The sequence below is a fragment of the Coturnix japonica genome, chromosome 10 (assembly GCF_001577835.2).
Source record: "Coturnix japonica isolate 7356 chromosome 10, Coturnix japonica 2.1, whole genome shotgun sequence".
NCBI classification, from domain to species: Eukaryota; Metazoa; Chordata; class Aves; order Galliformes; family Phasianidae; genus Coturnix; species Coturnix japonica.
The window spans coordinates 13,144,729-13,167,447 of record NC_029525.1 but is presented as its reverse complement, the minus strand read 5'-3'; the positions used below and the strand labels follow the sequence as shown (position 1 = coordinate 13,167,447).

Here is a 22,719-nt window from a genome sequence, read left to right as displayed (position 1 = left end):
ACCGTGTGCCCCCAAATCGTTACCTGCAACGCTGCCCCTGGACCCTGAGGCAGGACAGCAGCCCACCCCCCGCAACCCCCACTTCATGGCCCCCAGCCCGCAGCCCCTCACCTGACAGCCCATCATTCTTTCCATTAGGAAACCCATTTTTCAAGGGAACGTAACTCAGCCATGAAATCTCAACTCCAGGTCGAAACTTGGCTCGGTTCAGCAGGAGAGAGGCTGGGAAGGGGCGGACGCTGCGGCTGCAGGTGTGAAAAGCAAAAAGCTTTTATTTTTTACAATGAGCTCTTATAAGTTGGGAGAGAAATGGCTCCAGTCCCTGCACTGCACCGGGGACTCAATGTGAATGGGTGGAGGGGAAATAAAGCCGAGTGAAGCAGCACATCACATCGCACCTGGGGAGGGGTGGAGGTGATGGGGGGGGAATGGGGGAGGTGAGAATGCCACCAATGAACTAGGAACAGAGAAAGGGGAATTTACCCAAGAAAGGGCCAAAAAGAGGATTATACACTCACGGAGATCCTGAAGAGCTGAAGGTTGGATAAATATTACCATCCTGGCTGGAAACCAGCAAGGAAATGGCACAGCTTCTACTGATCAGGTGGAAATTCCCATGTAAAGAGGTTTCCAAGTCTGGATCGACCTCTATCACCACAGGCTGAGAAACAACGTCAAAGAGCCGAGAACAACCTGGACACACTAAATCCTGCACAATACAAACCCCCATCGTGGCAATGCAGGGAAAGGTCCCTCAATCCTGTGCCAGCCCCATTTTGCAGCACCCTCCGCATCGCATCCAGTCTGGCACAGCTCTGAAAACCTCAGGAACACTTTTTAATATACAAGAATCCAAAGTACAGCAGTTTTACAATGTAGGAAAATTTAATACATACTATATAAACAACATATTTACATCAGAAATCACTAGGACAGTGGCTTTTTTTTTTCTTTTTTTTTTTTCTTTTTCTTTTCACAAATATAAATTAATATTAATTAACTGTTCTTTTAGTCAACAGGTTTAAAAGACTTTTACAGTAAAGAGTCCTTCTCTCCCTGGAGGGAGGTGGAGGTGGGGAGGAAATGAGTGAAAGCAGAGAAGTGTTTCTGTGGGGGGTGAATTAAACTGTTCATATAAGGGACCTCAGAGCCACCTGGGTTGGGCACCGCAGCTCCTGTCTGCTCTGTGGGACCCGATGGGCCGAGCTCACAGCATTTCCAAGGGGTCGGGGCTGAAAAAGGATCTTAAAGTGACATGAATGAATGAAGGAATGAACCAACGAAGACACAAATGGACAAACAAAGCCAACACGGTGCTACAGAGAGCAAAGAGGAGAGAGGAAACCCCACAGCTGGCTCAGAAGGAAGAGCTGTACCGGATCACACAGAATCACAGAATGACCCGGGTTGGAAGGGACCTCAAGGATCATGTAGTTCCAACTCCAAATGCCGACACAGACACCGCAGTGATGTTTATGGCTGTGGATCTGTCCCCTCCGATGCCACCCACACCGAGTGACTACGTCTGGTCCCTGTTTGGAGGGGATCAGATGCGTGCACACACCTGGGGAAGACTCCCTGCAGATTTCCAGCCGTGTGAATGTGCAGCCCAGTATAGAGCCGTGCATTGAGAGTGAGCAGAAGCAGGTGACTGTTCAGTAGCAAACCAATGTGACAGCGGGCACCGCTCTGCCAGCTATAGGCAAAGCTTTTGCTGTTGCACTGATTTCAAGGAAGAAACCCCAAACCACCTCATGCTCGGAACCCAGGATGAACAGAACCCCTCACGTACGCGCACAGAAGTGCCTCTTGTTGGAGTCTGAAGTTAATCCTGCACCAACCCTAACACTGGTCTGGCCAGTATTGCCTCCTGCTACGACTTGTATGGCACAAACTTTCCATCACGATAGCACCACTGTGTGAACGTGAATGAAAAGAGCAATTTCTCTTTGCCCCTGTGAGGTTTCTTCCAATCCTTACTTTAAAAGCTAATACCTCTGAAAAGAAAGGACCTCTCTGTTAAATACCACAGCAAGTGCAATCACAGCTTAGTGAGAAAGGCAGCGGGAACGCGTTGCCTCAACGCCTCCAGCACGGCGTGGAGGGGAGACCTGGGGGTTAGTGTTGATTTGTGTGCGCTTCACAAAGCGCCCGGAGCAGGAAGGCCAGCCCTCAACACCCCTCAGACTAACAGGGAAAGGACATCACAGCTTATTAAGGTCATATACTGGCATCTCAACAGAGCCTCAACTTCTGTCCCCCCACCAAGAAGAACAGCCTGGAACAGCCTGATCTTTAATACTGAACTCTAAGAGACAAAGCATCCTCAGACACCATGATCTGAGCAGACTGGCTGTTGGGACAGGGATGCGGCTCTAATGACACAGACCACACTGACTTCTGACCAGCAACCTGTCCCCACACCGCTGGCTGGACACTGTTCTGTATCACTTGCAACGACTCCAACACTTGGAGGAATGTTTGCTCTGAATCCCGCTGAGCTGGGCTGCAAACCCCTCTTCTCCCTCTGGCATGTTGGGCCTCTGAGACATCTGCACCAGGAATTTTTAAGTACCAAGTCCTGAATTCCTCATTTTCTTCCTCCTCACTTAAGTGCTAAGCCCGCAGGCACATCTCCAACATAGATGGACTGCTGAAAGGTGACAGGTGTGACCATTCCCAGACAGAGATCAGCCCACAGCGCTGCCGTTCATCTCTGTGCTACCACCCCTTATCTTTTGGTTGTAGTAAAGGCTTGTGATCACCATTTTGTGAAGCACAGAGAGAAATGACTTGCCCAGAATTAGGAGCTCCAAGGTCCCCAGATGCCAAGAGCCATCTCTGGTCCTGGTAACTCACAGCTCCCAGCCAGCAGCTGTGTCAATTCCTGGATATCCAAGCTGCCCACGTCAGGAGAGAAGAGGGGTCTTGTTCTGAATTCCTGTGCCCTGCCCACAAGGAAATACTGCTCTCACCCTCATTTCTTCCCTACTTGTTAGAAGTGAAGCAAGCCTTTGCTACAGAAGTCTGCCTGTTTTCACATATCCCAGAGCCTCACAGAGTCAAGATTTGCTGGTTCCAGCTCTGGATCCCCCCTCTGCTCTTCTGCGGCAGGGAGCACAACAGCAGTGAGAGCAGAGCCAGTTTCTTGAAATGGATAAAGACACAAGAAATGATTATGAGTCCAGAAAAGCGATGGATTGTCACCAGCATGGATCCAACTCCTTTGGAGTCACTGTAGGGACACAGAGTCCCTCTTTCAACCAAGCCCTTGTGGCAACAACAGCTTGGATGCTGAGGGACTCTCCTATCCCTCCTGGAATATACCATCCATTGACCTATGCTGGTTACACACAAAGCCCAGCCCAACCAGCTTATCCCCAATCCCAGAGCAGCATCTGTCACGTAACATGAAGGCCGAGCAGGCACGCAGCCTTCTGGCACAATCCTAAGCAGCACTGATCCACCTTCTTGGTTCTGGGGAAACACTGTGGCCGAGGAGAATTCTCCATGTGTCTGTTGGATTGGGGAAAACAAACCAAAGAAAAAGAATGAGGCAAGTCTGGTTCCAAGGTTCAATGAGAGAAAAGGGGGGAAACAAAATGGGAACCCAAATTAGAACTGAGTCTTCCTCCACCCGCTCCTCCAAAATCCTCCTTGACCCAGCAAGATGATAGCAGCATGTTCAGAGTTTCTGGTTGTTGCATCCAAGTCTTTCAAGACGTGTTTCCCCCCTTCTCGGTCGCTTTACGTTTTCCTCATGTTCCAGTTATAGTCTGGATTGTTTTTCTGTTCTAGCGACCTATCCAGAGGCGACCTGTGATCGAGAGGCGACTTGGAATCATGAGGAGATTTCTGAGAGGGGGGCGAGCGAGGGTCCGACACTGAAGGGTGAGGTGGAGGAAGGGGCTGTTTGTAGTCTCCCGGTTTGTCTGTGTGGAAGGACCTGTAGTGGTCCGAAGGTCCTTGGCCATGGTATCCCATGGGCGGCCTGTGATCAGACATCCGTCGGAAATCCTGCTGGTGGTAATTCTGAGGCCTGAACTCATCGGATCGCCGGCGCTTGGAGTCGTGGTGGTGCCTGCAGAGGGAAAATGGGTGGGTGGAGGTCAGTTGTGTAAGGAAAGCGGCACTGAGGGATGTGATTTAGTGGGCATGGTGGGATGGGGTGACGGTTGGACTAGATGGTCTTTAGAGGTCTTTTCCAACCTCCATGATTCTATGAACGCTCGTCCACGGTGGCTGGGTGCACTGCTGCAAACCCCTGCCAGCCTTCCCAAGAGGAACTAGAATTACCTGTCATAATAATCCCGGTGGCCTCTATGGTCTCGGTCGCTGCTGTACTGCTCGTACGGCCTCTTGCGGGAGAGGTTATTTGGTCTGTAGTTCCCAGAGCTCCGGTGGGGGTCTCCGCGAGATCGCCGGTCCCCATAGTGGTGGTCCTTGTACCAGTGCTGCTCATATTGGTGATGCCGTTCCCCACCCCACATCTGGTTGCTGTTGCCGCTATAGCTGAACTTTCGATCTCGCTGCCACTCTCCTCGGTCTGCAGTGAGGAAAGCAGTGAGAAGTGCTTTAATTTTAAGCCTGTTTCTTCTTTGCTCAATCCTCAAAGAACTGATAACCTTTTACTGTTGCTCCTTTGACTTTTTCTTCCCTAAATTACATGGATCACATTTTATTCTTTGTATTCCCTCACCATTATTCTAGCAAATCTTATTCTCTCCTGTTTTTGGTTTTTTTTTTTTACACTCTTTCCTCACACTGTTATCATGTTTTCTAGCCCAGCAATAACAACAGCAATCACATACATTCCATCCCATCACCTTTAAACCCGAGCAACCACAATCCATGTCCAAAAGCAAACAAACTGCCACAAGGTTAGGAGTGAATGGCTGCTTCTGGTTTCCCAGCACTCACCCGTGTTGCTGAAGTGTCTCTTGGGGGGATGGCCATAGCTTTCACGTGGGTGCCCGTGCATCTGCTGCTGGGCATGGGAAGGGGGCATGTGGAGCTTCTGGGAATGAGGATTGTGAGGCACGTGAGACTGGGACATGGTGGGATCACGGCTGGAGCCCGAAGGCTCTGGGCGGAACGGCTTCTTCATGCTGGGCATGCTGGCCATGTCCTCTTTCTTTTTCTGCTCCTGCAAAGGGTAAGAGAGAGTTACAGCTCAGCTGCTCATCAACCACAACTCAGATTACGTGAGTCTGTCAGGCCCTGGGTTGGAGATCCCCCATTCTGTGGGCCACCCACCTCCTTGTGAAGCAGCTCTGCCCAAATGCAAGCAAGCACAACAAGCATTAAAGCAAGCACCCAGAGAAAAAGCACTTCCCATCTCACCTCCTCTTCCTGCGATCTTTTCTTATGAGCCATCTTGTAGAGTTTGTGCAGTTTTCTGGCATCGAATTCTGTGAACTTGGAGACAAATATCCATAGGTTCCTGGAAGGACATGAACTTTCTCTGTTAATTGCTACGTGAGCTGTTCAACTGCCATCTGCTTCCAAACCAACACCAAATCAGTGCTGCCCTCTAAGGAAAACAGGCACATTCCAGCTCAGGACAGGATGTTTCAGGAGAGCTGGAACAAAGCCCTTCCAAGTAGAATGACTGTTTTGCACTGGTTTCTCTAAACTAGCTCTGAAATTAATTTAAATGAAACCAGCACAACTTGGAGACAAAACCCTCACCAGAGGCTGGTCAAGGACTGAATGGGCTACAGAACATGAGGTTTCTCTTACGTTCACGTTACTGATCCACATAAACCCCAGCAGCCTACAAGTGCCATTTAGATATATCACAGATTAGCAACAGGAGATAAAATGATCCCTCACCTTCTCCATAGCTTGATAAGATCCTGGTCAGTGTAGGCTTTAAGGCACTCAGAGATGCGGTCCCCAATTTTTAGGAGGCAGTTGCGTGTGTGCTCCAGCTGTTCTTGAACCGTCAGTCCCTTATCAGGCTTATCAAGTTGCTTCAGTGCTTTTTTTACTGGTCTCATCCTTTCCTTGCACTTGAGAAAGAAACAGAGTAGGAAGTGATTCACTTGGCAAAGGGCTCTGCACTGTTCCCTTGTTAATCAGAGAGAGCTGAAAGTTCATTAGCATGAGATATTAGCTTTATCTAACCGTTAGGCAAGGAGAAATCATCTCTGAAAGCAGCAATTTGTTAGACATGCTGCAGAAAATAATCAGGAAAAGATGAGTCTCTCCATCTCCGCTGTCCCCCAGCCTTTTAGGGGTGAATAGTTTGCTTTGCATACAGTAAATGCACACAGGCTGATCCCAGGACAGGCAGGGAAGTGGAACTGAGCATTGACACGCTGAGCAAGCAGCCCCAGCTGAATTAGTGCTCTCAATAGCTTCCCTGTCCATCCCAGCCTGTGTTTGCTTTAATCTATTGCTTTTATTAAGACCAGGAGACATGAGATGAAAGCATCACCTTTTTCTACTGGAGGCATCAGCACTTTGCACAGACAGTACATCAGACAGGTTTCCACTGCCTGACTGGACCTTTCATGCACCACAGAGGGAAAATAAAAGGGGAAAAAAGAAAAGGCACAAAGATAACACAGGGCCTACAGGGAACACACAGATCTGAAAATACGGAGATTTCAAAGTATGGAACTGTTTTTAAAAACAGATACTTCAGCATTTCACTTTGCGAGTCAGGCAGAGGAGCATCTGTCACAACAACTTTCAATACAAAGGCTATTTTTACAAGCCTTGCAGGCATGTTTGCTGCCAGGGCATTTATACAACTCCAACAACTCCATACTGTGACTACAGCCATACAAGGTCACTCTTCAAGTCCCCTGCATTTGGCCACCTAGAACAAACCCAATGGCTCAGTGGCTCCTACAGCAGACAAGACTGCCACGTCAGGCTGCAGTATCATCTGTGACCCAGGCTGCCAAGTGAGCAGTGGGAGTTTATCCTTCCAGTACTTGAAGGAACATATAAAAATGAGGGGGAACAACTGCTTACATGGGTTGATAGTTGTAGGGGGGGGATATGGGTTGATTATGGGTTGATAGTTTTAGTTTGAGGGGCTCTATGAGGAGGGTCTTTCCTTGCTGAAGTGGATTTACCTAAAACACACCCTCAGATAAAGTACAAGCAAACACTGGCCTACTGGGAGGCTCTGCCATTACCATCCCATCTCCTGAGGAAAATACTCACTATGCTGAATGTTTCTTGGTCCAGATCATCATCCTCATCTTCTCCAATGGGGACTGGTTCACTCCCTGCTGTAATGTGGACAGGACCTTGTGATCTCTTCCCTTTACTTCCAGATTTGGCTTCACCACCTTTAGGCTTTACAAGGACAAATTACATCACATGATGAACCAGTCTGCAGAACCCCACAAGTGATCCAAGTAACAGCCCGCACACTATTGTTACTGGCAGTTGTTAAACCCTGGGCACAGCTCCTACAACCTTCCTCCCAAGCTTTCAAACTGTTTTGCTGTAATGCCTCTGTTTAGCTTTATGTCATCCCTGAGGGAGCAAGAAGGAACTAAGAGCCAATGTTTTGGACCTGAATATTATTGTTATATTCATGGATAGAAAAAAACAGCATTGGAAGACTTGGAAGAGAGGTTAAGCTAAAGAATACATGCCCCTTGCAAAGAGCCTGGAGCAGTCTCATGTCTATGAAGACCTGCAACTTCATACAGCATCACTAGTCCTCAAACTAGCTGTTCTGGAAAGCAACCTCGGATTTAAATTAAGTGTGAATTTTGACTTATATGGTTTACCTGCAGTCAAAACCACATGAAAAATCACTGGAAAGCAAACCTTCCCTTACATATGCAATAAAGTTCCCTGGTCTGTACTCGTAACCTCAGTGTCAAAACACAGTGAGCACACAGTACACACCTGCTCACTGGACAGGTACGTCAGGTAATCATTCCAGAACCTTTTACTTCTCTTCCAATCTGAATCCAGCCTAAAGGCAGTCATACCCAAAATTCAAGGGACATTTTAGCCTATGACATACCCTTGGTGTTGAAACCTTCATTCTGATGAGTCCTAAACAGTCACAAGGTTAATCTAGTCTTGGCAGAACTGTCTGCTAGGTTATTTGGGGTGAATTTAAATTAGAGGGGAATGCAGACAAGTAGCTGCCAATCCTGTGATAAATCGCAGCTGAACATAACTTTGAACTGAGTGCTCCATGCTCTACACCATTTCTTCCTTAACACCAGCTATTGAGCCGTGCTGCTGTCACAGGGACAGCTGTACTTTGCAGGCAGTCCAACAGAATCTTCTTCCTTTTTGTTCCTTTTTCACAAGGCTTAGGATATGTCACCTTTTCCACTCCTTAGTGCAGTTCTGCACACTAAGAAGTTCAGGAAGGCTGCGAAATGGATAAGGACTCACCCTGGTGTTTTGTTAATGACTTCACACACAAGGCCTTAAATAGGACCCACAGCCTCATCCCTCCGTTCAGAGTTCCCTGGCCCTTAAACTTGCTCAAGAGTATTGCATACCTTCTCTTTCTTCTCTTTTGTCCTCTTTTTCTCTTTATCACTTTCCTTCTCCTTCTTAGTGCTTGTCTGTTTTTCCTTATTCTCTTTGTTCTCTTTCTTCTTCTGTTTCTTTTTCACTGGGCTCTTGTCCAAGCCATCATCCTAGAAAATCAGTCACAGCACAGTCAAAGCTGGAGTCCTTCACCTCACATACACATTCTTCCATAAAACGTGCATCTTTGAAAAGCAAGCATTTGTTGACATCCATCCAAATTTGCCCTCACACCTCTTTAACCTGACAGCAGGACCGGTGCTGCAATCCACCCAAACAACTCTGAACAACAGGGCATAAAAATTATACGAGCCCCTGGCAGACTTCAGATAAGCACCACTTTCCTATGCCAGTCGTGCTGGAGAACGCTCAGTCCATAAGGCAGATACTGATCAGAACACGAACAAAAAGCCTTAGACTACAAGCCAAACCACTCAATGACAGAAGGTTTTCTAAGCAACAGTATGACCTTGGTAAACTCCAGCTTCACGACTGGCTGATATACTGAAAAGGAAACAATTCTTCTTTCTCTCCTTTATAAGGGCAACAGATTTTGTCCTGAGACCACCTTTCCTCCAGGTCAGCATGTGGATGTTTGTGGCCCTTCTAAAATCCTCCCCAAAACACCTGAAGGACTGATCTGAAAGAGCAGGTGGGAAAGGTCCTTCTTCCACCTCAACAGTTGCATGTATTTTTTCTGTAAGCTTACTATTCTCATGTGGGAATGCTCTCTATTGCTCCCCTTGACCCCACAGGGCAATTGCCAGGGGTGCTTCTCAACGTGAGTTTCTGTAGTAACAGCACAGCCCGAGGAAACCTGGACAGGCTGCTATTCAAGCTGACTCACCTTGACTTCACCTTCTTCTGACTGGTTGTCTGAGTGCCGAGGAGGGGAGAGTTCGTTCCCATGCTCATCTTTGACTTTGGGAGCCTTGTTCTCTTTCTTTACTCGTGGTTTCCTCTTCTTTAGCTTGCCCTGGAGAGAAGACAGAACAAGTCAGAACAAGGAAATACTGACAGCTGCTTCCTAGAGGCATAGCCCATCTCCTGAACGTCTCGCTAACAGCTGCAGCTCCTGCAGGGTGCCAGGATGCCTGGGGAACCGCGGGAAAGCTTGGCGGGCCACATACAAAATTAGACAGACAAATATCAGCCAGAAAGAGGAATAGCTTGTGAAATGTAAGAGGTCAAGGGAATATCTCAAACATCCATTGACTGGTGTATATGGAATTAAAGTGTGACACTGCAGTCCTTTGGTAAGTGCAATAACCAATTACACGTCCCCCACCGATTATCACCTCAGCATCACAGGGCAATCAGACAGCGAACAAGTCAATATTCTTTCATGTAAGACAAACTCAGTCACCTACCCACACAAGCTGTCTTGCCCCCTACTACCAACCAACCCCTCACCCTGAGAAACTCTGAGCCAAGCAGCTGTGTCTCACCTCTTCCCCATCTTTCATATTTTCTTTCTTCTCCAGATCCTTCTTCAGCAGTTTCAGTAGATAATCAACTCGGGTCTGGAGCTGTTTTCCCTGAGGTTTCTTATCTGTCTCAACAGGCAGGATCTTCGATAAAGAAGAAAAAAAAAAAAGATACATTCACATGTACACATCAAACCTTGGCAAAAGAATTGCATGCTGGCAGCACTGCTTTCAGGTGCAGCGAATGGCTGGAGATGCTGCACCTTCCAGGGGGAATGACAAGGCTCAAACATTTCCACCAGCCTGAAGAACTTCACACAGACTCTCCCTGTCTATCCATAAGCAAAGCTCCAAGCAACAATCTCTCCCTGTGGCATTTTGCAGGTGAAAGGATCCTGAAGGCAGCTCTCTAGATTCTCTACAGGCTTGGAAGTGCAAAGGGAAAAAAAAAAAAGCCCTGCAAAATATATTTGGGACCTTGCATTGCAGTTCTGAGTCCACCCTCTTTGATTCAACAGATTCACTTGTGACAGCCTTGTCAGAGCAGCCTCGTCTTCTCTGGTGACCTCAGACATTGATACAGTAATGTAGAAACACAAGACTTTTATTGGAAAACAAAGCTGCAAGGTACCAATTTGCGGAGAACGTATTTCAGCTCACCAGCTAAGGTTACTTTCTTGTTTCGTTGGAAATTGGATGGTGTGTCTCAGGCAAATGTAAAATGCCTTTTCTGAAACTTCACGTAGGAAGGACCTCGATCACAACCTGATCTTTTCTAAAAGCACTAGAGGGGATGTCATGGCAATGAAGCATATTGGCAGCCAAGCTGATGCAGCATCCCTGTGTTCCTCAGCCCAGTGCTGCAGTGCACACTCCTTCCACGGTGCTGACACAAAGGATGGCAGCTTATTTGTAACCGAGATCATTTCAATGTGGCCCTTACAAAGAGCTCATATGGGAATGACTGAGGAACAGAGGAAAGCGATAGAGGCTTTCCATCTGGCTTTGCTGTCACAGCCAGTCATAGAACCATACCCTGAACGCTAACACAGAGCACTCCTGACATAAACAGCCTAAAATCTGTGAAAAATAACTTAAAATAACTTCCACACACAGATTTGAACTCAGCTCTTTGTGAGTCGCTCACGGAAATATCAAGTCACAACTGTAATGTACCCTCAATACTGTGCACAGAGCCACATGTGTCAGCATTACTCTTTTCTTCCTGCATCATTTCGGGGTGGTGCATATGGTACTGTTCAGAGAAGATTTACTGCCAATCAAATCAGACAACCCTGCTTTCCATCAAGCATGCAGCATTCCACAGAGGTTGCTGTTTCCCTTGTTATTATTTATTATTATTTTTGGAGTGGCTACAAACAAACATCTGTTTCTGGACTAAATCACATGTGTTCTCTATGAAGACTATAATGGACCCAATATAAGCAACATGCAAAGCCACCTACCTTATCAGATAACTTCAATTCCGGATCTGTTTTAATTAGTTCCCAGTTTCCATAACCATGCTCGTAAATTCCCACTAACAAGCGAGAATCCTCCTCCACTCCCCAGTCTACATCAAAATGGGCAGCTTTGACACGGCACGTCAGGCGGTACCTGAAGGCATTGCAAACATGAGCTGCTTTTAATGCTGCAGGGCTAAAGCAAACCCACATATCTAGGCTAGTCTCTTTCCACTACAAAATCCAAATGCCCCGAGTCTCTTTCTGTGCTGCCCATTTAGTCATTCAAACTCACTTCTTCCTTTCTTCTGGGTCTGCAGGGATGGATTTATGCAGCATTTCAAACTCCTCTTCGTGCTGGATGATGGATTTCACATTCACTTGGACACCAGAGATCTTGATGGTAGGCCCTCTTCTTTTCCCAGGTCCTTTTCCTGCTTAGTAACAAAACACAGCAACTAGGAATGGGTGTTTTTGTGTGGAAAAAACCAGTGCCTGGACAGACACACAGAGATCAACACCTCACAATTTCTTTAAAGAAAAACTGCTAACATAGGTTCCCTGTATGATTTATCGTTATCAATCCACTTAGATCTGCATCTAAAGCATCCCCACACCTTCAAAATACATTTAAATACGCTGGAGTGTTGCTTCAGAAGTTTTATACATCAGAAGCAGCAGAAACGGTGTGGGAAACGCAGCCCTACATCTCCAAACCCCTGTGTATCTCTATTGGCAGCAGCTGCCTGGTGGAGATGGGATGATTTAAGAAGCTGCAGTGTGGAATAGCCACCCCGTTTCAGCAGCAAGGAATGGCTTCTCATCAGTTTATCGCTCACCAAAAACATTCTAACTGCAGCAGCTCTCACTTACTTTCACCTGGGTTTTCTTTCAGCTGCTCCTCATATTCCTGCATCGCTGACACACAGCTGTTGTGGATGAGTTCTCCTAAACGCTTCAGATCAGCCACAGACTTGTCCACCAGCTCAGCATCCCTGGCAATGCACTCCAGCCTGGGAAAGGGGAAAAACAAATTGCAAGTTTTATATTTTATGTAGCATTTCTTATCCCAATATCCCATTTCTTATGACCCGGGTCATTCTGTGATTCTGTGTGAGTGAAGCTGGCACAGGTTTTAGTACTTTTTCCAGTTCTGACAACTGCAGCACAGTGCAGATGTAGCGTAACAGACCTGGTCCTTCAGCTTTTTCAGCTTTAAAGCAAAGGTGAGAACTGTCTATCACTGACTGCCCAGCGTGCTTTATGCCCTCCTTGTCAGCGCTGCCTTAGCTCCATGTGGTGGTCAAAAGCTGCCATCTGCTGTCTCTCTTGCCTGGCTGAATTTCATAACATCAAGGCCCATACTAACCTTGCGTTTCACAACCAAAGAGTACAACCAGCTGAAAAAACAGTAGTTTCTCAGACAACACACGCAGGGATTCCTGCCCTGGCTCCAAGACCTCACTAAGGGTGCCAGCTTAGCAGACCCACCACATGCACCATCACCTTATCCATGCTGGAGCACAGCACTGGGGCTGTGCAGACCCAGAGTTGAGGGCAATGCCTTTCCCCACATCCCCATGAGAGGGAGAAAGATGAGAGAAAGATGCTGCACATTCAATCTTGAGGTTGCAGAAGTTACTCTGAAAGTAATGCCTCCTATTTGTTTCCACTTGAAACAACAAGAGATACAAAGAGCACAGCAACACCATTTGATATCGCAAATTCTCACCTACAAAACACTGCCCTTCAGCATTGTCACTACCATTAGCTGTGCATTTTGGCCAGCAATGAGAAGGAGCTTGCATGTCATGCTTGTAAAAAACTGCACCAGTGGAGGGAACCCACAGTTTCACAGCTGTAATTGCTAGGGGGATGTTGCCCATGGACTCCATCTTTCATCAGCACAAACAGATGGAAGTCAGAAGGTGCCAAATCCAGACTGTACAGTGGGTGTTGTAGGACAGTCTAGCCAAGACTGGCAACGTGCTCTAATATAAAACTGGAGTAGGGCCTGGTATTATCATTGCCTTCTCTGACCTGACTCAGGAATTCTGAGCCTTCAGCTTACTCAGCACTGCAATGTAGTGGACAGAGTTGATGGTTTGTCTGGGTTCCAGGAAATCCAGAAAGATCACTCCTTTCCTATCCCAAAAGACAGTGCACATCACTTTATCCACTGAGGCCTTGTCTTGAAATTTTTCTTGCTCTTTTAACTCCAGCTCATAGCGGTGATGCCACATCTTGTCACTAGTAACAGTGTGATCCAGTAAACTGTCACCTTCAGCCTCACACTGACTCTGTAGGTCCTGGCAAACTTGCACACAGCGTCTGTTCTGTGTGAGCATTCACAGTACCCACCTTGCACAAACTCTGATATTCCAACATTGGCACCATCATTTCCAATGCAATGAAGGCAGTACTCAGCTCTGTACACAGTTCCCTCACCATAATCTCCCAGTTGATGGGAAGGCTCAACTTCTAATGCCCTGCTGCCAAGACCTGCCTCTGACATCAGTGGCCAACATCATCAAACAGGAGCATTGCTTTTGCAGCAGCCCTTGTAACATGTATGGAGAAACTTGACCAGTGTTTTGGGTCACGTCTGCTGTTCAGGCAGCTGCTCCTGCTTCTTTCAAGGCAGGATGGAAAAGCCCTGAGGGCCAGATTGTGCCAGCAGCACTAGTGATCCAGCTGCTCTTTGGGCAGTAGTCATCAGTGCCCACCAACTGAGACATGAGAGACCATATGGTAGTGTTGAGTTACTAGAGCACATGACAGCAAACTTGTTGGGCTCTGTGCTGTCAGGTGAGGCTGACAAACACCTACAGCAGTGCGTGTATGGCAGTGCTCAGAAACACAACATTTCCCCACAAGAAACCTCTGGAGAAAGGCCAGGTTGAGACTTACCGCTCAAGAGGCAGTCCAAACTTCTTGTAAGCCTTGATAAACCTAAGAAAACAACAAAACAAAACCAAACAAAGAACTAAAGCAACTGCCATAAAACACGTGTCCAATCTCACAAATACGTTTGGATGTATTAATTACAGCCTGTCATATTATCAACCTCACATTCCACACTGATTAGCTAAGCATCTCTCAGGACTGGGGAGCTTAATCCATTAACCCCCCCCCCCCCTCAAAGAGTTCTGTGACCTCAGCTGGAGAAGAACAGAACATTGGTATGAATGTCAGATGTTTGACAGATGACAAAAAAGAGGAGAGACAACTGTAATGTAAAAAATAAATAAATAGGAGAAAGCATCAGCTCTCACCCTGTTGGTAATTAATAACTTCAATTTCCAAAGATTAAAGAGGCATTAAATCAACATCATTAGTAATTTTAAAGCTCAGGCTGTAAGTGCAACAACCTCTTGCAGAACAGCCAAATGCGGTGCAATCCATCACCCAGCCTTGCAGACAAGAATTGCTATTTATGTTTACTTCTTACTTTTTGTTGTGAAAATCACTGCCATTGCTAATGGCACCTTCAAGGCAAGAGTTAGACACTGTGGCTGTGACTGAACAGTGCTTTGTGCTCAGACTAACAGATTATTTTTAAATGAGCTACTTTTTCCTTTCTTTTTTTTTCCCCATCTTTTCCTCTTTCAGACACAGCACTTTAACCAAAACAGCTGTTATAGGTCACATTGCAACACCTCTTTCCTCCTCGCTGGTTTTGTGGCTGTATATAGGGCATCTACCACAATGCAAAAAGGTTTAACATCTCCCATTTTAAAATGCATTTATTAGACACAGAAGCAACAAAGACTCTCAAACCCTGTTCTGCTTTTGGCTGAACCTCTGGGCAGAGCCATAGGACAAAGGCCCGAGGGAAAGGCTTGAGAAGGAGAAGAAAACATGAGAAGAAAATAATACTTTGGAATTCAGCCCCCAGCTGACTCCTGGGACACAGTGCAGGAGAGGATACACTATTGCTCTGATTGACTGGACCACTGCTTCTCGTGGGGCTTATTTTGCCAGACAGAGGCTGCCTTTCACTTCGGCTTAACTCATCAGGACTGCTGCCAGAAAAATGTCAGGAAGGCCAGAGACCTTGGCTTCTCCAGCACTATCTCATGGCATTTAAGTCTCATATGTAATACAGAATCCACACGGCTCAGGTTGGATGGTTGCCTCAAGGATTGGTTCTATGAAGGTACCAGTTGGACTGCAGTCTAACTGAAGACAACCCAGCCCATTTTGCTCAGATTTGTATATTAAGGTCATCAGTCAGTAGCAAATAGAACTGTACAAGGGTGCAGAAGCTGTTCCAAAGAACTAGCTTCAATAAACCACTGACATGCTTACAGCTGAACATCTCTTGGATTATTTAGGCATTTCCAACACCCGTGTGGGGTTTCTATACTTGTTTACTGAACCATCCCTATTGCTTAGCACTGACCTCCGGATTTCAGCATCAGTAAATCCTTCCACAGTATCTTTTCTAACGCTCCGAGGGCGTCCACGGCGCTTTGGTCTCTTCTCATCATCGGTATCATCAGTCTCACTTTCTGACCCCGATGATCTTTGAAGCCTTCTCTTTGTCTCTGCATCTGATTCACTGTCGTTCGTTTGAGCCTGTATGCAGCAGAAGGATAGCAGGGCTGTTTAACTGCTATACTGATGGTCTCTTACATCCCTCCCATGCATTGGCACTGTTTTATGTTGAATCAACTCAGCACCATTTCCTGAAGATGCAGAAGATTGTGTAATCAAACCAGTATGGTTACACATACTTGCCATTTCTGGCTAGCTAAGACTCCCATGGTCATCCTTCCTTTACAGCCTTTAGTTTCCCAACCGCATGTTGATTTATTAAGGTATAAGACCTTAAAACACATTAATTTTCCATGGTTTTGTGCCATAGTATCCTAGGAGTATCTGGAGTATTTTGAAAACCAGGACACCTGAGAAGTGAGGTGCAATTACAACAACTGCCATCATCCAATACAAATGATTCTTCCTTCTCTAGCTTCCACTTTAAATCTTTTCCTCATCTTATCCCGTAGAACAGTTCACAATCCCTCTAAAGTCCCATATCTCAGCAGTTTCACAGACTGCTTCCTGTTGGATCTGAGTAGATCACAACATCTGAAAACAAATTTAGGAAGATGGTACCTCTTTTGCCCTCAAGAGAACATTTAGGCAAGAATAGCTGTAGAGCCCAAGGAAAAGAAACAGCCTGGAAATGACAAACTTCAATAACATCTGCAGTTGTTTTGCCCTGTGCTCACTACAGGTTTTCTTGGTCTAAGATGAGTTGCACCAAATCCCGTGTGAGCTCCTACACTGCATGACAAACCATGGGTCTAATCCTTGCTGTCAACAAGAGGCCGATGCGCCACCCTCTGAGGGTTACCCCTAACCAGCTTTGGAGATGGGGCAGAAGCACAGGAAAGCTTCCCTACAAGCATTGTCTTTTCCAGCTCTGGCCTCCAGCCCCTCAGCTCTTGGAGATGTGCTGTACCTTTTTCGTTGAGCTCCGGATGCGAGGCAGCATGTAGATTTCCTCCAATTCTTTCTGCCTTTCTTCCTCCTCCACTTTCTTCCTCTGCTCCTCTGGAATGATATCGTCCCAGTCCTTCTGGGGCCGCTCGTCCAACTCTGTCTCTTCCTCCTCCATGGTTGCAAAGTTCGCCACCTTTTATAAGCAAAGAAACACTTTCATAAATTCCCTCCCCTGGCAGGAATATCCCAGAGCTGTCTGCTAAGCTTCAACTTATTCTCCATAGGAGTTCTGCCAGCGTTTCCATGATTATTGTATAACTGATCCTTATGTCACTACATTCCTGGTCCTTTGCCACGTCTTTGGGCTAACAACTCTTGAGAAAGTACGTGCAGTTTAAAAAGTACTGCTGAGCCTAAGTTATCGTTTTTGCTTCCAAATTTGGTAAATTCAGCATTTTATTCACAGCCTTCAAGACCACTTAAAAGGAAATGAATACCTACACATCTGCCCTTCTATTAAGTCCAGGCAGCCCCTCAGAAAGCCGCTTTGTACAGAGCACCTCTCCCTGGGCCTGATTTGTCCTGTCTGTTCCCAACCTCACCGTTATGACAAGACATGGGGAGCCACGTTCCTGCACCCCACTACAAGGGTCTGTACCTTGAACTGTGAAAGCAGCTCATCAGTGGCACTGGTGGACACTTCATTCTCTCGTGTTTCAGCCAAACGCAGAATCTCATCAATGTCCATCTCCTAAGTCAGAAAGGAAAACGTGTCAAAGAGAAGGAAGGAACAGAAGGCTTTGAGAACAGACTTGCGGGGTACAATAGCTAAATACTGATTGTTCTGATATGTCCTAAATAAAGTTCTAACATCTGCAGGGTGTCATCGGTGAGGGGCAGGAATGAACTATCTCAAGTGGTACAAAAGAGTATAAATGCAGTGACAGAAGAAAAAGAACATCAAGGCCGAGCAGCAGGGAAATTTTTCCAACAGTGAGATGTATAAACTCTTTCCCCCAGGGGTGGCTCTGCTACTTGAGCCATTAAGAGAATTGGTCACAGCACTCAATAATAAACTGCCTAGCACTGCTGTGATCAGAAAGGAGGGAGTGACCTGTTTGACTTCACTGTGCTGGCTCCAGTGTCTTCACAAGAACAACCCAAAAAGAAGGAAGCTGGAGATGCTCAGAGGAGGCAGGGAGCGGAGCTTTCCTCAAGCTGTGCTACAACAAACTCATGAATTCTAGGGAGCCTGGGGACTCTCTTCTGGTGACCATTGTTACTTAACCCCCAACAGCAGCCCCTGATCTCAGCACCAAAGCTCTCTTCCTTCTGGGACTCCCGTGCATCCTGTGTACCAGCTCACAAAGAAAGTGAGCAGACATAAATATATCCCCAATGCAGACCTGCAGGGGACTACCAACAGTGATGTTATTTCAGCGTCAAACTACCTGAGGCTCTGACTCTTCCCCTTCAAGCTCCTTAAAGAGATCTTCAGCTCCAAACTTCAAAATAGCTGTCAACTCTTCTTTGTTGAAAGGATTTGAACTGCAAACAGAAAGGAGAATGAAGAAGGGTTTAGAGCTGTTAAGTCAGTTTTGTCACAGCACAAAACCATTCTGAAGTTTTTCCCATTTAAAATGAGGAGCAAACAGGTAATGCATTTCCAGTTCTGACCATCTTTATCCTCTGTGTCCAAATTAACGACTGTGTGAGGTGAATTAACGGAAGCTCCCATTACTTATTAGTGAAAGCTCTTTTTTGCCCCATACCCGATCAAATGAGTAGATATCAGAAGGTGAAGCTGGTTATGCCACATGCTCTATCAGATGTATCTGCTCTCCTGACACAACCACCTACTTGGATCGTCCAGAGTTGTTGTCCAGAACAGTCCGTCCAGTGGTGTCCATACGCTGGATCACCAAATGATCCAGCACCATTTTCTTCTTGGCCCTCTCAATGATCTCCTCCTCAACTGTACCCTTTGTGACCAGGCGGTAAATATTCACCTGAAAAGCCAGAGAAGAACACAGCTATTTTCCAGGACCTGAACACTGTGCTGACACAGCGATGCAGGTAACTCCAGGTAACTCTTCTGACCTGTTTCTTTTGTCCAATGCGATGAGCCCGAGCCTGAGCCTGAAGATCATTCTGGGGGTTCCAGTCCGAATCAAAGATAACAACAGTATCAGCAGAGGCCAAATTAATTCCCAGCCCTCCAGCTCGTGTTGACAGCAAGAAACAGAAGTCCTGGGGGGAAAAACAACAACAAAGTTAGTCAGCCTATCACAGTGGATATAAAATAGTACTGGTGACTACAAAGTCACACAGGGAAACCAAGGGAGGCTCTGGTGCGCTCGTACTTCATTTGAAGAGGAGGAAAAGCCTGAAAACCAAGGCACAAAGGAGGAAGGTCAGGGAAGGGCACCTTGGAGTCACTTCTGAAGGTCAGATCACGCTGCTCATCAGATCCCCATGAAGGCAGCAGACAGACACGTGCTTTTGTTGTCTGCAGTCTGTTGGGAGTGAGATCAGTTCCAAACACGGAATGTTTGAGTCGCTGCCCAAAGGTGCAGGGTGCCAGGACAGAATCAGGATCATCTGAGATCCCCCAGGAGAGGGGAAAGAGCAGCTCCCATGGACAGCCCTCCTCCCTTCTCTCCCACCCACACTTCTGCCTTCTCACATTTATTTATTACATTCCCCACCATCACGAAGCACCTTCTTCACCTCCTGTGCCAATCAAGAGCTGCCACCAGTGCAGGCTCCTGGAGTGAGGACAGACATTTCCCATGGATGGGGGATGGCCTGTGAGTCAGCAAACCCTGACAAGAAGCTCAGCATGTCCTCTCCTATTACACTGGAGACTTTCACCTCCAATAACCAGATTCCCTTCACTGCCTACCTGTGCTTAAAATCTCTCTTTTGCCTCTAACATTTCATATCCACAAACCATTTCAGACTGGAGGATTTATTTAGCAAGTGGTTCACTCCTCAGACTATAAGGAGAGAATTGGTAAATTCTGGCTCTTCCCAGCCTCTTTGGCACTATCTGGAAATGTGTCTCAGAGCCCCATCCTTTAGATGTGGGAGATTTGAAACAAGCGATATGGATGACTGCAAAACGTGTTGTGTTGGTATTAAAAGGGGCCAGGTGTCCCGTAAGAAGGAATGAACTGAGCTAATTCCCTCCTGCCACCCATCAGACACCTGGAGACACTGAAGACCCATCTGCCATACCTCAGAGCCGTCGGCGTTGAAATGGTCCAGCGCCTGCTTTCGGATCTCCCCTTTGATTGAGCCGTCCAAGCGCTGGGGGAAAAAAGAAAATCAGCAATAACAACTGAAAATAAAGAAGGAAAAGAGCCCTGTAGAACTGTTGCAATTAAGTTCTGGGAGCCTGATAGCCCCCTTCCCCTGCCTGTAGTGTTTAATCATTATAAATAACCACCAATTAAAAATAGCTACACTGCGTTGCAAGGGCAGGAGGTGGTATGCTCAGGCAGCAGTCACACAGCAGTGACGCTCCAGCTCCTCTTACAGGCTCCCAGCCAGGATCTCTGCATTGGCTATCCTCTCCTCGGGGTTTATCACAGGATGAAGGCCAGAGCAGGAGCCCAGCAGAGGAGGTGTTTTGCAGAGATGGGGCTTTATGCAGGTTTATGCCCATCATTTTGACTTTCACTTTATACATCATTACTGAACTGCTCTAAGAGCAGTCTTCATTTACAGCTCTCAAAGGACATGCCACTATCCTCAATTACAAACAGCAAGAGATCTACAAAGAGAGACGTGCCATGCCCAAGAGGCAGCATCAGACACAGAGCGAGGCATCCCACGCTCTCAGCTGGCTTCTGCTTCTCCATATGTCCCCTTCCTTGAGTGTCACACTGAAACGAAGGGACCTTCCAGTTCCATCCAATGCATTTCAGAAGAACAACCCGTAACCCAGCCACTGTGCCCTGAGAACCCGAGTGCCCCTCACTGCCCAGTCTCCCTCCTTATTTTCTTGAATTTTCAGGTGAAGCCCATGTGCCATTTCTCACCTGGAAAGGATAGTGTTTGATAGTCAGGTACTCTGCCAAGATGTCCAGCATCCTCACCATCTGGGAGAAGATCAGGACTCTGTTGCCTCTGTCCCGCAGCCTGGTCAGCAGCTTGTCCAAGAGAATTAGCTTCCCACTGCTCCTAATCAGAGACTGAAAAAGTAACCGTCATTCCAGCTGCTGCTTTCCAACCATACCCCTATGTACACTAGAGAACTGTTCTCAGAGGGAGAACGGCAGGAAGCAGAAAACTAAGGAAAAATAAAGATAAGCAACGTCTCTGCCCACCTGCAGGGTCTCAGTGCCATTCTCTCTCTCATTTTCCTCGGGAGGTTTGATAAGGTAGCAGTGGTTGCAGCACTTTTTCAACTCCATCACGATGTTTAAGAAACCAGACGTGCTTCCTCTTGTTCCCTTTGAAAGAGCCTTGTAGTTTCTTGTCAGAATCCACCTGCAGACAGGAAAATAAACAGACCAGATCATTTCACAGTGCAAATCAGGCCTGCTGGAGTCCGAGATGCAAAACCTTCAGGGACACCTTAATTCAGGCATCAGTTTTTACACTCTTCCCTACCACTACAATTCTGTGCTGAGCTTTACTCCACCAAGATACAGTCCCTGCCCTACAAAGCTGGCCAGCTGAATTACTATGATACTAGAAAAGCATATCCAGTGATTCAGAGCTGGGTAAACACGAGGGGGAGATACCACCCAATCCTACCTTGTTTTCCTACTGGGAAGCCCTTCCTGCTACAGGTGTTGGCTGCCACACTGATGCCTTCTGAAGAACACAGCGTACTCTGCCCTACATACACTGTGCATGTTCTCAAGTCACAAAGATGCGCCCATTTCTGCTGGTACTCCCAATAACTTAATAAAGGACTCACTTGTAATACTGCTTCTGCAAAGCAGACATTTCCACACGGAGGATCTGCTCCACTTTGGCTGGCAAAGATTTCTCTACATCCTTCTTCACTCTGCGTAGGAGAAACGGCTCCAGGACTTTGTGAAGGCTCTGGTAGCCATTTTCTCTACCTTTCCCATGATCTTCTTCAAAATCTTCCCAGAACTCAAACCTAGCAACAGAGTAATAGAAAGGAGTTGGAATACCTTGTCTTGTGGTACCGTAAAGCATCACAATGAAATAGGAGACCATCAAGTTGATGTACGTACAGTGAAGGATAGAAAGTTCACTTTTCTCTGGCTAATTGAGCAGATTGGTGGCAAAGCCAGCAGCTCTCTGGGTTTAAGTACCTCCAAGTATTTTATTTTTGAGCTTCATGGTTCCACTTCCAGGAACCAAAATCCCAGGTTTCCCAATATTTACTTTGATGTCACCTGTTAGCATTTACCTAGCAGCAGTTTCTGAACTTCAAACAGTGCCCATCCTTTTCCTCACCAGTGTTTGTTCCCCTCAGAACGGTCTAACTCCATTGAGCTTAATTCAGGGATTTCTGCCATTCTGCTCATCCTCAAGTGTAATCAGTGCACAAGACAAACATACAGAGGTATTTTATGAAGCACCAAAAGGAGACTTACTTCTCAGGCATGATGAAATGCAGCAGGGACCAGAGCTCTTTGAGTGAATTTTGAAGCGGAGTGCCAGTGATCAGCAGCCTGTGGTTGGACTTGAAGTCAATCAGTGTTTTGTACAGCAAAGAGTCATCATTTTTCAAACGATGGGCTTCATCCACGCCTAGAAAGGCCCAGCTAATACTTCCCAAAACAGCCTGGAGGAAAAGAAGTGTTCTCCATCACCACAGAAGAAAGAGAGGTGAAACCCAGTAGTCACAGACTGGCTTCCCC

At 46.7% G+C, this 22,719-nt stretch overlaps 1 protein-coding gene across 10 annotated transcripts in view; it reads right to left on the bottom strand.

The window, feature by feature from the left end:
• Window positions 1-816: 816 nt before the first annotated feature.
• CHD2 (chromodomain helicase DNA binding protein 2) overlaps window positions 817-22,719 on the bottom strand; it is a 100,460-nt gene continuing 78,557 nt past the window's right edge. For 8 of the 10 annotated variants that reach the window (XM_032446881.1, XM_032446880.1, XM_032446882.1 and 5 more), the window contains 24 exons: window positions 22,453-22,643; window positions 21,801-21,989; window positions 21,202-21,364; window positions 20,914-21,066; window positions 20,108-20,179; window positions 18,968-19,117; window positions 18,728-18,876; window positions 18,319-18,415; window positions 17,526-17,618; window positions 16,887-17,060; window positions 15,822-15,997; window positions 14,327-14,368; window positions 12,290-12,429; window positions 11,712-11,853; window positions 11,420-11,570; window positions 9,975-10,097; window positions 9,374-9,502; window positions 8,496-8,636; window positions 7,183-7,317; window positions 5,836-6,014; window positions 5,344-5,443; window positions 4,921-5,146; window positions 4,297-4,546; window positions 817-4,081 (listed from right to left, as the gene is read on the bottom strand). In XM_032446881.1, the coding sequence (XP_032302772.1) occupies window positions 3,748-4,081; window positions 4,297-4,546; window positions 4,921-5,146; window positions 5,344-5,443; window positions 5,836-6,014; window positions 7,183-7,317; window positions 8,496-8,636; window positions 9,374-9,502; window positions 9,975-10,097; window positions 11,420-11,570; window positions 11,712-11,853; window positions 12,290-12,429; window positions 14,327-14,368; window positions 15,822-15,997; window positions 16,887-17,060; window positions 17,526-17,618; window positions 18,319-18,415; window positions 18,728-18,876; window positions 18,968-19,117; window positions 20,108-20,179; window positions 20,914-21,066; window positions 21,202-21,364; window positions 21,801-21,989; window positions 22,453-22,643 (3,699 nt within the window). In that variant the 3' untranslated portion in view covers window positions 817-3,747. The remainder of the gene's footprint in view (window positions 4,082-4,296; window positions 4,547-4,920; window positions 5,147-5,343; window positions 5,444-5,835; window positions 6,015-7,182; window positions 7,318-8,495; window positions 8,637-9,373; window positions 9,503-9,974; window positions 10,098-11,419; window positions 11,571-11,711; window positions 11,854-12,289; window positions 12,430-14,326; window positions 14,369-15,821; window positions 15,998-16,886; window positions 17,061-17,525; window positions 17,619-18,318; window positions 18,416-18,727; window positions 18,877-18,967; window positions 19,118-20,107; window positions 20,180-20,913; window positions 21,067-21,201; window positions 21,365-21,800; window positions 21,990-22,452; window positions 22,644-22,719) is intronic. The other 2 variants (XM_032446884.1, XM_015873105.2) reach the window with 1 other exon arrangement.